This window comes from Cavia porcellus, unplaced genomic scaffold (genome assembly GCF_034190915.1).
Source record: "Cavia porcellus strain 051 isolate PalLab524CR breed Dunkin Hartley unplaced genomic scaffold, mCavPor4.1 scaffold_13, whole genome shotgun sequence".
NCBI lineage: Eukaryota > Metazoa > Chordata > Mammalia > Rodentia > Caviidae > Cavia > Cavia porcellus.
This window is the reverse complement of record NW_026947496.1, coordinates 41,801,958-41,814,631: the sequence shown is the minus strand read 5'-3', so window position 1 is coordinate 41,814,631 and position 12,674 is coordinate 41,801,958. Positions and strand designations below refer to the sequence as shown.

Below are 12,674 nucleotides of genomic sequence, written 5' to 3'. Positions count from 1 at the left end.
TGCTGGTCTGTCCTAGTTTGTATGCCGTACTGGGGTAGCTCGTGTACTTCATGCAATTCTCTGATTTCTGTGACCGCTTTTATGTGGCAAAGTTTTACAGTCCATTTAGATACCATTTCTTCCCAAGAGAACTTTTTGAGACTCTAAGCCACATGGCTGCTGGGCATGTAGAATCCTAATACATCTTTATTTCACCAGGCCTTTCTTCTTGACTGTAGCTGTGGAGTTGTTCACTTAGTGCATATTGAAAAGTAAATTTTTCTTCTCTTAAAAAGAACAATTCCTTTGGTCTCATTTACAATTTTTGGGTTATTTATTTGTATCTTCACAGTCCAATATATAATTATTAAAAGAGGACCTCAAGCCTGGTTGTTTCTCTTTCTGATCTCTGTGAGTTATAATATATCATGTAGATGGAGAGTACAATAATTAAATCTTGAGTAGCAAAAGGAAAAACATTGTAAAAGTTGGATTCTGTTCCTTTGTCTCAGGAGATAATCGTTATAAAGAGTTACAGAGTAGCTGGATCTAGGGTGAGTTCTCTATAAAGAAAAAAATTGACCTCAGATTACAGGATTGGCTAAGGAGAGCCAGTGATGTATGAAGAGATAGTATAGCATATTGAATGCTACTTTAAATAATAATACCTGTTTTGGTGTCCTTGATTGCCATTAGAATGGTTTTATTTACTGGTGTTAGAGGTAGATAGCCCAGAAAATGATTAATCTATTATATTATAGTACACTATGTGTCTTAGTTACTTCGCCTGTTGCTGGGACAAAATACCCAACATCCAAAGTTAAAGGAGGAAAGGTTATTGTTGCTTATAGTTTGTAATGATTTCAGTTCATAGTCAGCAGAGTGGCACAGCACAGGAGCATCACAAAGGTGAAACAGTCCAAGCAAGACAAACAGAAGGTGCAGAGCAGCAGAGCAGCAGGCAGAATAAATAGCAGTAGCAGCAGCTGCCCTTTATTACTTCCAGGCTACCTACCTTTTGAGTGGTGCCACCTACACTCCGGGTGGGACATCTTAATCCCAGCATCACTCACCCTGGATCCAGCCACTCTGAAAAGCCTCACCTATGACCACATTTGGCTGTAGGGGACAACTAGATAGAAGCTGTAACACCATGTTTCATAGTCACATGTTGTGTCATGACTATGTTTTACGTTCTCTCTCTCTCTGTTTCTTTTAAATTTCAAGACAGACAATGAAAGGATATTCTCACAGAACCTTCAGAACAAACTTCTTCCTGACCATACTTACTCCGTGATCTCTGGAGGTGACCCGCTGTGCATCCCAGAGCTTACATGGGAACAGCTTAAACAATTTCATGCTACTCATTATCACCCAAGTAATGCTAGGTAATATTTTGCTTTTAAAGTTTAATGGTGAGTTAAGAATTGACTTACTTGTATTCTTATACTAAATGACATGGCTTATTTAATATTTTGCAAATAAGTGTTTGCTTCAGAAATGTAGAAATCTTGATAAGATTTTTTGCTTAGGTTTGCTGATCTACTTTACTTGGATGCTTATTTTAACTAATTACAGTGATAACCGTCAGTTGTAACTGAAGATGAAGGATAGAAATAGCCTTTGGTGGCACCCTTGGTGGAAGGTCCCATTTACAAATTATAGGTTATTTATTTATTTATTTACAAATTATAGGTTATTTATCTTCACAGTCCAATATATAATTATTAAAAGCAAACCTCAAGCCTGGTTGTTTCTTTCTGATGTCTGTGAGTTATAATGTATCATGTAGTAGGAGAGTACAATAATTAAATCTTTTTTTTTTTGTCTTTTTCGTTTTTATCGGTACCAGGGATCGAACTCAAGACTGCCTGCTTGCAAGGCAGGCGCTTATGCTGCTGAGCTAAATCCCCAGCCCCACAATAATTAAATCTTGAGTAGCAAGAGGAAAAGCATTATAAAAATTGGATTCTGTTCCTTTGTCTCAGGAGATAACAGTTACAAAGAAAAAAATTGACCTGGCTTCTTTTTCATGGTTTTATGATGTATATATAGAGTGGAAATGCTTGTGATGACATCAACCTTGTAGGATCAATTTTCACAGTATTTGTAAAGCTTTAGGATATGCTCTTGGCTCTTTATAGCAGAATTTTTTTTTTTTTTGCTGTTGAAGATAGTAAAATACAACAAAGCAAGACAGCAAAGCCAATGAAGACAGTGCAGCAAAATTGATATAGAACTTCAGAGCAGGATAACAGGATAACAGTAATAGGTACCCTAGTATATCTTGTTATCTTCACAATAGTTGTCCATTCTATCAGATATAGCAAAGTCAAACCAAAAACAGAACATTATAAAACCTATCAAAACAATAAATAAAGCAGAACAGTTAATCAGAATGAAGCAAAACAGTGAAAACAGTGTTGGACTTCAAAGACATGATAGAAGGAAATCTGCCATATTTGCTATATTCCATACTGTCATCCTCTTAAGAGATTCTCAGACTGCTGGCCCCAAACCTGCCTAATCAACCAAACAATACAAGAATTTAGTTGCTTTATATCTTAGCTGCTATTAACTCAGGCTGTCCTCGGAACCATCCTGTTGCTAAAGGCGGGGAGTAGAGTGTGTGTGGGGATGGGAGGGTGAGTTGATTCTCAACCTGTGCGCCAATGGGCTTGCGCTGCATATCAGGAAGTCTGGATCGTTGCTCTCTTAGTTGGTTCCCCATTTTCTGGCGTGGTGGATTATCAGGAGATGCTGGCTTTTTTGGGTCTTTATAAATAGTGCAACGTTGTAATTGAATCTTAATACTTACTTAGATGAATTGTTTGTATATAAAATTATTAGTGATATCAAATCAAGTACTAATGTAAAATCATACTTGCAAATTATGTTTTGTAAAAAATTAAAATTTTGAAATATGAAGATTCTTAAGCACATAGAAAAAGGTAGGTTGGAATCTTGAAACCCCATACACATGTCACATACTTTACTGACAATTTTGAAGTGATTTATAGACTTGATTTGCTTACCACTAACTTTGTGACCCTAAAATAATAAGAAAAATTTTAAATTCACATTTGATTCTTTAATAAGAAAATTATTAAATTCGCATTTGACAAAACAAACTTTGTTAAAACCATTTATTTCATATTCTATATTCAAAATACTGCATTGTCACTGAAATGTGTGTTCGACCCAAATGAGGCTCATGGGTGGCATTTTGTCATTCAATACCAAAATGAGTATCCTACGTGGAGGAGAGTGGGAGATCCATCAGTGCAGGCTTTCTCTGGACTTTTTCACTTTCTAGCATGCCTGGCTGGCTGTTTGTAGTGTTGGTTGACTTGTCCCTGAATTTTCAAGGAGGAGAACTTGGTTAGAGTCAGGTGGAACCCTTCATAGGTGATGCTGTGTGTCGCCCACTGCATCCCATTGGGCACTGTGACGCCTATTCAGACAGTAGTGGAAAAGCTAAAATCAGCAGGTCAGGATGGTGATAGCCAGCCCCCACATTATGAAGTGTCCTTTTCCCCCCTATAATCATAGCCCATCTGATTAGTGGAGATGTTAGCACCCTGGGAATATTGGTTGAGTACCCTATTATCCTATTGATGATTGTTGCCTGAATCAATTATTTTATTGGAGTTTGTGAAGTTTTCTCATTCTGTAACTTGTACATTTACTAGCATAGAAACTCCCCTCATCAGCAGAGTCTATTGGAATGCCCTAAAACATAAAGGAAACATGAAGGAAAAGGCAGGGAATTCTCTTTTCCAATGTAGTGGGAGAGATGATGGCACTAGCTACCTCCAATGATGACAAAAGAGGCTTCTTTCGTACCTCTCCTTTTTCTTGTCTTTCAGCCATCTTTGTTTTTGGTTTGTTTAGTACCGCTGTGACCTCATGGAAATATTTTTATATATGTATATATTTGAGGTTGTATGATCAAATGGAATCCATTTACTGTTGGGATTCTCAAAGTGTTCCTGCTGTGGCCCATGGTAGTTCCTTTCTGATAGTTTCTTCGTCTTTGTTGAGTTGTTTGGTTTCTACCCCTTTCTTCTACCCCCAGCTCCACAAATACTCAGGCTCTTACTGCTGTGAATCTTCAGCTAATCTCCCACTGAGCTCTGTGATTAAGTAGGACAGGCATTGAGAGACCAGTGTCTGAATGCCAGGGATGTTCATTGCTACTGGGTGACTTAAACCCTTGAGTGTAAAATTTGTTCCTAAATGCCTTGAGTATAAAATTTTTAAAAGATCTTTAATACGTTACCTCCTCAAATCTTAACCTTAGCTCAGATAACTTTATACTGCAGAAAAAGATTAATTCTGCTTTTTTTTTTTTTTTTTTTTTGATACTGGGGATCGAATTCATGACCTTGTGCTTGTCAGGCAGATGTCTGTGCTGCTGAGCTAAATCCCCAGTCCTCAAGTCTGTTTTGTAAGCTTTTCCTCTGGTTAAGTAACTCTTAAAAACATACATAATTTGACACTTGTAACCTAAAATCAAATCTAGGGAAATTCTTTACTTTTGTTTGTTTAGATAGATTACTGTATTACCATAGCATGGTATTATTTAACAAGTATGTTAATTTTTATAGTACTTGTATAGCAGATTTAAAATAAGACAAAAATCCATTTTTGTTTGGTTTGCATTTAATTAAGTCATTTTGTACGATTTGTATTTTGTTAGAACCTCTCATCTCATAAAATGGCAAAAGCTTCCTTTTGGTATTTGTTGTTAAACTAAATGAAAACAAAATATATAAAGTTCCTTTCAGTATAGAGGGGATTGACCCTTTACTGTAAATCATTCATTTCATGCACAAAGCCATCACTGTGATTTTCTAATCATTTATATTAAAATAGACTAATAATATTCTCTCAAAATTTTAGGTTCTTCACTTATGGGAATTTTGAATTAGAGCAGCACCTGAAGCAAATACATGAAGAGGCACTGAGTAAATTTCAGAAAATTGAACCAAATACCATGGTGCCATCCCAGAAGCTCTGGCATGAGCCTGTAAGTGTTCCATCCGGTTTTTAACTGTGCTTTTATCCTGTTAAATACACTAAAATGAGGACATGAACTGTGTATTAATAGGATTCTAAAATGTTGTGGGCTGTGGAGTGTATACAGGAGCTTTTCAAGACCAAAGAATGGTTATTTGTTTCTAAAAAGGTTAACTTAGTGAAAACATATCTTGGATCATTTTCTGTATCTGGATACCCAGTGGCAATTTAAAGCCATTCAGACTCTGTCTACTTAAAGCATCCTGTCATTTTACAGAGGGAATTCCATATAACTTGTGGCCCTGATTCATTGACTGCAGATGCCTCTAAACAGACAACCATCAGTGTTAGCTTCCTCTTACCAGAGTAAGTATGTTTTATTAATGTTCATACATGCCAAAGAACAGCAGGAAAATAAGTTAGAAAGTTAGGAGAATTTGACAATGAGTATAAATTAATATACAGTTAAGACTATAGGATCAAGCTGGGTTTAAGAATAGAGAACAAAATGTCCACAGTTTTAATTACATATGAAATGGTTATGAGGGAGTCCAGAGGAAAAGTCCTTTGCATTTTTATATTTTAAAAGCCCCATTTCTTTAGAGAAAAGATTGCCCTAGAACAGCAATTGTTAACATTTTGGTGGTCAAAAGTTCCTTTGAGTGTAACATAAATATTATGAACAGTAGGCTCAGATAAATATACTATTCAGGAAACTGAAATTCTAGACTTGATAGTGCTTGGGTTGGAACTTGAAGAGAAGGTATGTGGTTTCTCCCTGTCCCACCTGAGCTCTAGCTTCCACGAGGGAGCTGTGTGCCTTCAACTTGTCACGTGCCTCATCTTTTGTTTTTTGTTTACTTTATGTGTTGATAATGACATTTAACTATAACTGAAACGTATGGGAAAGAACTTGGCACACTTTCAACGAATTAATATTTGATGGGACCACAATATATGGTCAGACTACAATATATGGTTTGGGTTAAAAAAAACCTACTCTGGTGCTTGCTTTGACAGCACATATACTAAAATTGGAATGATACAGAGGAGATTAGCGTGTATGCCTTATGTAAGGACATGCGAATTCGTGAAAAAACCCCCAGTGTGTTAAAAAGAGGTCTCTTTTGTCCATATTATTACTAAAAATGCAAGAATTGCTGGTGGAACTTCAGCTTGTTTGGAAGTAAAAGTTTTTCTTTAGCAGTGATTTTAAATGACATAAACAGAACAGCCAATGATTCTGATTCTCCCTTTGTCCTCATCTTTTTCCAATGAAGCATCACTGACACATTTGAAGCCTTCACATTAAATCTTCTGTCTTCACTCTTGATTAGTGGGCCCAATTCCCCTTTTTATAAAGCCCTAATTGAATCTGGACTTGGCACAGACTTTTCTCCCGATGTTGGGTAAGTTTTATTAGATCCGTAGTTACCAGTGGGGGCAGTTTTGCTCTCTCCTCTTGGGACACTTGTGAATGTTGGGGATATTTTTGATTGTTATAAATGTAGGGGATGCTGTTGGGATCTAGTGAGTAGAGGCCAGAGATTTCACTGATTGTATCTCCAGTACTCAGGTAGCTCACCCTCCACCAGGAGCACTGAATACAGTTATAGTTCCAGGGACCTTTGGAAGGAAAAAAAAAACCCAAAATAACTTCCCCAAGTTTTTGGAATGTCATACTGCTCACTGTTTAGAAGTTCACATCATGAAGTATTCTTTGAAATCTTAAAGCTTTTATAAAACTCAGCAGTTCTTGATTTCTGAATTTGTTTTGCTGTAAGAAATTGTGTATTAATATTTAGAAGTATTTAAAAGTACACGAATGTACTTTTTCTTTATTACATCTGAGAAGTCAGTATTTGGCATTTAAAGTTCTTATGTAGTTCTGATCTTTTTTTAAAATTTAAGTTTATTGGTACATTTCAGGTATACCAATGATCATATGATCATAAGATCATAAGAAATTTGTGCCTGTACCTGATAGAACTTGTTTCTTTTTTTTCCCCATTCTACTACCTGCCCTTCAGAGTTTTCACAGGTGAATGGTAAATGTGCATAGATTCTAATGCATTATCTGTTTTGTTTTATAGATATAATGGTAACACCCGTGAGGCCTACTTCAGTGTTGGCCTCCAGGGGATTGCTGAGAAAGATGTTCAGACTGTCAGAGACCTTGTAGACAGAACAATTGATGAAGTAGTTGAGTAAGTGTGGCTCCTTTGTCCTGGTTTGCTTTCATCCTTCATTGATAGGTCTTTTGTGGGGAAAAGACTCAGAAATCTTTGTGTAGTTGCTCTGTCTGTAGTGGAACAGCTACTAGTTCATATTTAGTTGTGTAAGTATTATCCGTGCTACCTTGTCTGTCTAAAATGTTTTATTTCTTTTCAACATCTCAGTTATAAATTATATTCTTTAGGAAAGGATTTGAAAATGAACAAATAGAAGCTTTACTTCATAAAATTGAAATACAAATGAAGCATCAGACTACCAACTTTGGACTTGCCCTGACATCAGTATGTGTCTTCTTAATCTCCTTGGTTTTGGATTTGCTTTTACTTTTGCAATAAGTGGGTGTTAGCAGCACTAAAAATATAGATTGGTAGTGGTGGTGCTTTTCATTTGAACCATGAGAGTTATACTATTTTGGATCAGATATAAATTTACTTTTGTAATATATTTTTGTCTTTTGATAGATTACATTTTTATGTGAAATAGGTTTATACAGAATAAATGGATAGAGACTTATGATAACTAGTAATCTGTTGGTAATTATATTTTCTGGAAACAGTTTAAATTTGTGCTTTTTTTTGGTACCGGGGAGTGAACTCATGATCTCATACTTGCCACGCAGGCACTTATACTGCTGAACTAAATCCCCGGCCCTACACTTGTGCTCTTTATTGAAACAAAGTAGGATTAAAATGAATCTTTTCTTCCAACTGAACACTGACTTAATTTTTAATACATAATTGTTTATAGTGTATTAAAAGATAGAATCTGAGATCTTTGGATTTTTTTTTTTTTTTTTAAAGAAGGGATCTGGCCATTGTAGTTTAGGCTGGTCTTGAACTGACAATGTAGCCCACGCTGGCCTTAAACTCACAGTGATCCTCCTGCCTCATCCTCCTGAGTGCTGGGACAATAAGTATGTGCCACTATACCTGGCAGAATCTCTAATTTTAATAAAATATCATGCCTCTGATAGTTACTAGAATAATACAGTATTTAGGGGGTAGCACAGTGTTTTGTGATGTAAGATGCATTAAGGGTTTAAAGTTCTTGTTTCTAGTACATAGCTTCTTGCTGGAATCACGATGGGGACCCTGTGGAGCTCTTGAAGATGGGAAGTCAGTTAACTAAATTCAGGCAGTGTCTTAAGGAAAATCCAGGGTTTTTACAAGAAAAAGTGAAACAGTACTTTAAGGTAAGAAAATTTTGGAGCATTTTTGTCAACTTTGAAGTTGGGTTTTAAATTATTTGAAAGTAATGTTAGGAACTTTATGTAAATCAATTTTAATTAATAAATGGATGAAATAATTTTTTAAAAAATTGAGTTTTTGTTTTGCATATTATTGAGGCTATACCTAGGGCCTTTACCCTAAGCTATACCCTCAGCTCTTTAAATTTTTTTATTTTGAGGCAGTCTTACTAAGTTACCCAGTCTGTACTCAAGTTTGTGACATTCCTGCTTCGTCTTGCCTCGGCATTCCAGAGCGTTTGTGCCATGACACCTGGAGCTTAAATTTCCTTTTTTTTTTTTTTTTTTTTTGAGACAGGTTATTTCTATGTTGCCCAGGCTGGCCTCAAACTCAAGGCAATGCTACTGCTTCAGCCCCCCAAGTACTGGAATTACAGGCATGCTGTATTCAGTTTAAATTTCTAACTAAAAATTTAAATTTTGTATTAATGACTTCTGTTTTTCACAGTGTGATATAAGCTGGTAATTGGTTTTTTGTGAATATATGCATGCATTTTTTTTATATGATTGAATTGTTTTGATGCTTGTTCACTTGTTTTCTTAGCCATCTAGGTATGGTGCTTGGATGCAATACTTCCTGTTATATAGTCATTAAAAAGGTAGAATTCTTGTAAAGGTATTGCTGGCAAATCACATTACCTGTTTTAAAAATATGCCATTATTTTGTACATGGAACATGATTTAGTGATTTAACCTACAGCTTCTATAGTATTTGTTTTTGTCTAATTTGCCTACTTTTCTGTAGTGTCACAAGTAAGCATTTTGTGCATGTGTTTGTTTAGTTGTTGAAATAAATAAAAGAAGTTAAATCACCTAACAGTTATTCGTACATTAGATCAACATCTATTTTGTTCTAATAATTTACAAAATATTAAATAAAAATTTTAGTTTCAACCTTTTAGAAGTTGATAATATGACAAATAATTTAGAATTCTGTTATCTTGGGCTAGGAGTTTAGCTCAGAGGCCTAAGTGCCTGCTAGGCAAGTGCAAGGTCAGTGGTTCAATTCCCAGTACCAAAAAATATATATAATTCTGTTATCTTTTTTTGTAATTTTTTTTTGGTACTGGGGATCGAACTCATGATTGCACATTTACAAGGCAGGCCCATAAGCCACCAAGTTAAATCCCCAACCCCAAATTCTGTTATCTTTAGTTTACTAAAACTAAAGATTTATATTAAAAGGGGTCAAGATTAAAGAAAATGTTGACTATTGATAAATTTATGGTAAGACATGATGACTAAATAATTGTAATTCTAATAAAAGTAAAGCAACATATATGAATTATATATACTTACTGTGTAGCAGGTATGATTGTAAGGATTTTTCATGGCTTCATAGCTTATATTTTAATCTGAAAAACAGCCCTTGAGGTAAGTTTATTATTGTGTTAAAAATGTTTAAATGAAACTACAACATCAAGAACACATCCCTAGCAGCTGATTTTGTATGTGGCTTTAATAAAGTCTTACTTTTTTTGGTTCCTGTGTTATTGCAGAATAATCAGCATAAGCTGACTTTATCAATGAAGCCAGATGACAAGTATTATGAGAAACAATCTCAAATGGAGACAGAAAAACTAGACCGAAAGATCAATTCTCTCTCCCAGGAAGATAAGCAACGGATCTATGAAAAAGGTCAGAAATTTAATTTAATTCATAATAATTCCCTACTGCTCACTAGTTAACTTTTTAGCTGATTAATAGTTGAAGGCAAGTCTTAGTTCAGACAACTGATATTCATTGGGTATGTACAGAGTTCATTTTTGGTGCAGTGGGTTCAACTATGAGATTTGACCCTATTAGAAAAATCATATTGTAGTTCATCTGGAAAGGCAGGAATAACTAAAAGAAGTAATGTTATGAAATTTAATTTTACTGATTTTATAAATACTTTCATTTTATAGATTTTATAAATACTTTCCATATACTCACTATAACATGGTAAGAAATTATGCTATATAGCAGTATTTAGTTAATTGCTAGACAGATAATATAAGCAGTATAAGTTATGTTTTCAGTGATGCAAGTTCCAGTGAGGAGGTAAAGGACATGACCTAGCCATGTCATGTAGCAGGATGTTTGCAGACTGTGTCTGGTAAAGACAGAAGAGAGGACGGCATAGATGACATATGGTACAGGAAAGTGTAGGGGTCTGATACAGGAAAGAGAGGCCAAGGGGGGACCAGCTTGAGGGAGAACTGGACTGGAAGACTGGTGAGTGTGTATCTACCTCATTTACTAAGTCACAAGAATTAGGGAGTTAGTGAACAACATAATGGTAGTATCACTCAGGATAATTCTGAGGAGGCAAACATTAGAATAAACTGTTGAGAGGCAATTAGATACCTACACATCCTATGATATGATGTGATACGAGTTTACACATGAAGCTAAAATAGTTGTTATGGGAATGAAGAGAAAGTCACATTTAAGAGATTTTGTAGATGCTGGTAGATTTAACAAGGTTTTAGGAAAAGGATGTGGCAAAAAGAATGGAGAAATTTAAATTAAATTTAATTAAAAACAATCTGGCCTCCGCAAGAAAACATTAACTGTATATTTAATAACATTTGCAAATGTAGCCAGAATATATTAAACATTTAAGCAATTCAGTGAGACTGTACAGCTTAAAAAATGGGCAAAAGATTTTGACAGAAATATTACTAAAAAAGATATATTTACAGAAAGTAAACACAAATTATTATCATATGAGAAGTAATCGCCTTATTTTCTTAGGAAAATGCATTAATTATTAGACAAGTGCAAATTAACACCTACTTCAATAGCTTAAATAAAAAAATACTGAAAATACCAGATGCAATCAATTATGTAAAGCAATAAGAACTCTTGTGAGTTGCTGATGGAAAAGGAGAATGGTTCCGCCACTCAGAAAAGTAGTTTTATGATTTCTGACTGTGCCAAACATGTACTTAACATAAAGGCCAGCTGTCCTACATTGACTGTGACCCATAAGAAATCAAAACATATCTACACAAAACTTGAAACCACCCAGAGTTCACAAACATTTATTTCTAACTTCCCCAATACTGCTTAACCATAGAAGAGAACAAAATAATGGTACACTCAACACTGATAAATTTCAAAAGCATTATAACAAAATGAAATAAGCCAAGCACAGAAGAATGTATTTTATTTTATTCAAAGCCCCAGAAATGGTAGTAGTTGCGTGAGGCCAGGTATAATAGGTGGGTTCGCTGCAGAGGGACGTGAGGGAACTTTCTGGGGTGGTTTCCTACTCTGCTATGAGAGCATGTGGTCACCCAGCAGTCCACTAGGTGTACTGAGACTAAGCGGCTTGGTAAGCATCTGATGTAGTATGTGTACCCAAAATAAAGTAAATGCTGAACCTGCCTCAGCTCCCTGCTCTTCAGGACCATGCTGTGGAACAGCAGTCATCATAAGCAGTGGTTCTTTCCCCTGTAGCAACTGAATGCTCTTCCTTTTAAAGTCAGTCCAGCAGAAAGCAGGGGTATTCAGATTTGTGGCCTGCCTGAAGTTAAAGTAACCTCTTGGCATAGCTTTTCCCTGTGAACCATTTCTGTGAACTAATGAATTTATGGGTTTGTGTGATGGAAATTTAAGCCATGAAATCTTTTTATACAAGCATCATTTAGGTTTTCCTGGAAAACACACACACACACACACACACACACACACACACACACACACATCCTTTTAAATTGTCTCTTCTAATAGACTGTGTGGTTCTGGGGAGTAATTCCCTGAGCGAGGACCTTCTTCCCTCTGACTGGATGAATGGAACAGCCAGGCTAGGAAGTGTTTGTAAAAACCTTGCTGTAATTTGTGAAATTTATGTGGTGACACACTTAAATTAAATGAAAATGAAATAACACAAGTACAAAAGTCATTAAATTTCAGTTCAGCAAGGAGTGGTTTGAAAACTCTGAAAACAAATTTGGGCTGTCGGATATAAAATTTTGAGGAGCAGGGGGGAAGTTGGGCAAAATGCCTTTCCCAGACAAAATTCTTCTGAGTAACTGAGGACTGAGAATTAGAGAAAGAACCCCTGCTGAGAAGCTGTGAATTCCTCTAACTTGGGGTGCTGGGAAATGACAGTAGTCAGTATTTGCTTAGTACATGGCTTGGGTGGTGAATTTTCAGTATAATCTTATAATTGTAATGTAATCTTGACCTCAAAGAGGAGAAA

The 12,674-nt window shown here is 35.6% G+C and overlaps 1 protein-coding gene and 1 non-coding gene across 4 annotated transcripts in view; both read left to right on the top strand.

Moving 5' to 3' along the window:
• Pitrm1 (pitrilysin metallopeptidase 1) overlaps positions 1-12,674 on the top strand; it is a 76,002-nt gene that overhangs the window by 50,826 nt on the left and 12,502 nt on the right. For all 3 annotated transcript variants that reach the window (XM_013156460.3, XM_023566594.2, XM_003473405.5), the window contains 8 exons: positions 1,207-1,367; positions 4,885-5,011; positions 5,279-5,367; positions 6,282-6,410; positions 7,095-7,208; positions 7,421-7,517; positions 8,294-8,428; positions 9,982-10,120. In XM_013156460.3, coding sequence (XP_013011914.1) covers positions 1,207-1,367; positions 4,885-5,011; positions 5,279-5,367; positions 6,282-6,410; positions 7,095-7,208; positions 7,421-7,517; positions 8,294-8,428; positions 9,982-10,120 — 991 coding nt within the window. The remainder of the gene's footprint in view (positions 1-1,206; positions 1,368-4,884; positions 5,012-5,278; positions 5,368-6,281; positions 6,411-7,094; positions 7,209-7,420; positions 7,518-8,293; positions 8,429-9,981; positions 10,121-12,674) is intronic.
• LOC111757922 (U6 spliceosomal RNA) lies at positions 6,006-6,111 on the top strand. The gene has a single exon (XR_002792169.1). It is a non-coding gene; the product is annotated as a U6 spliceosomal RNA (small nuclear RNA).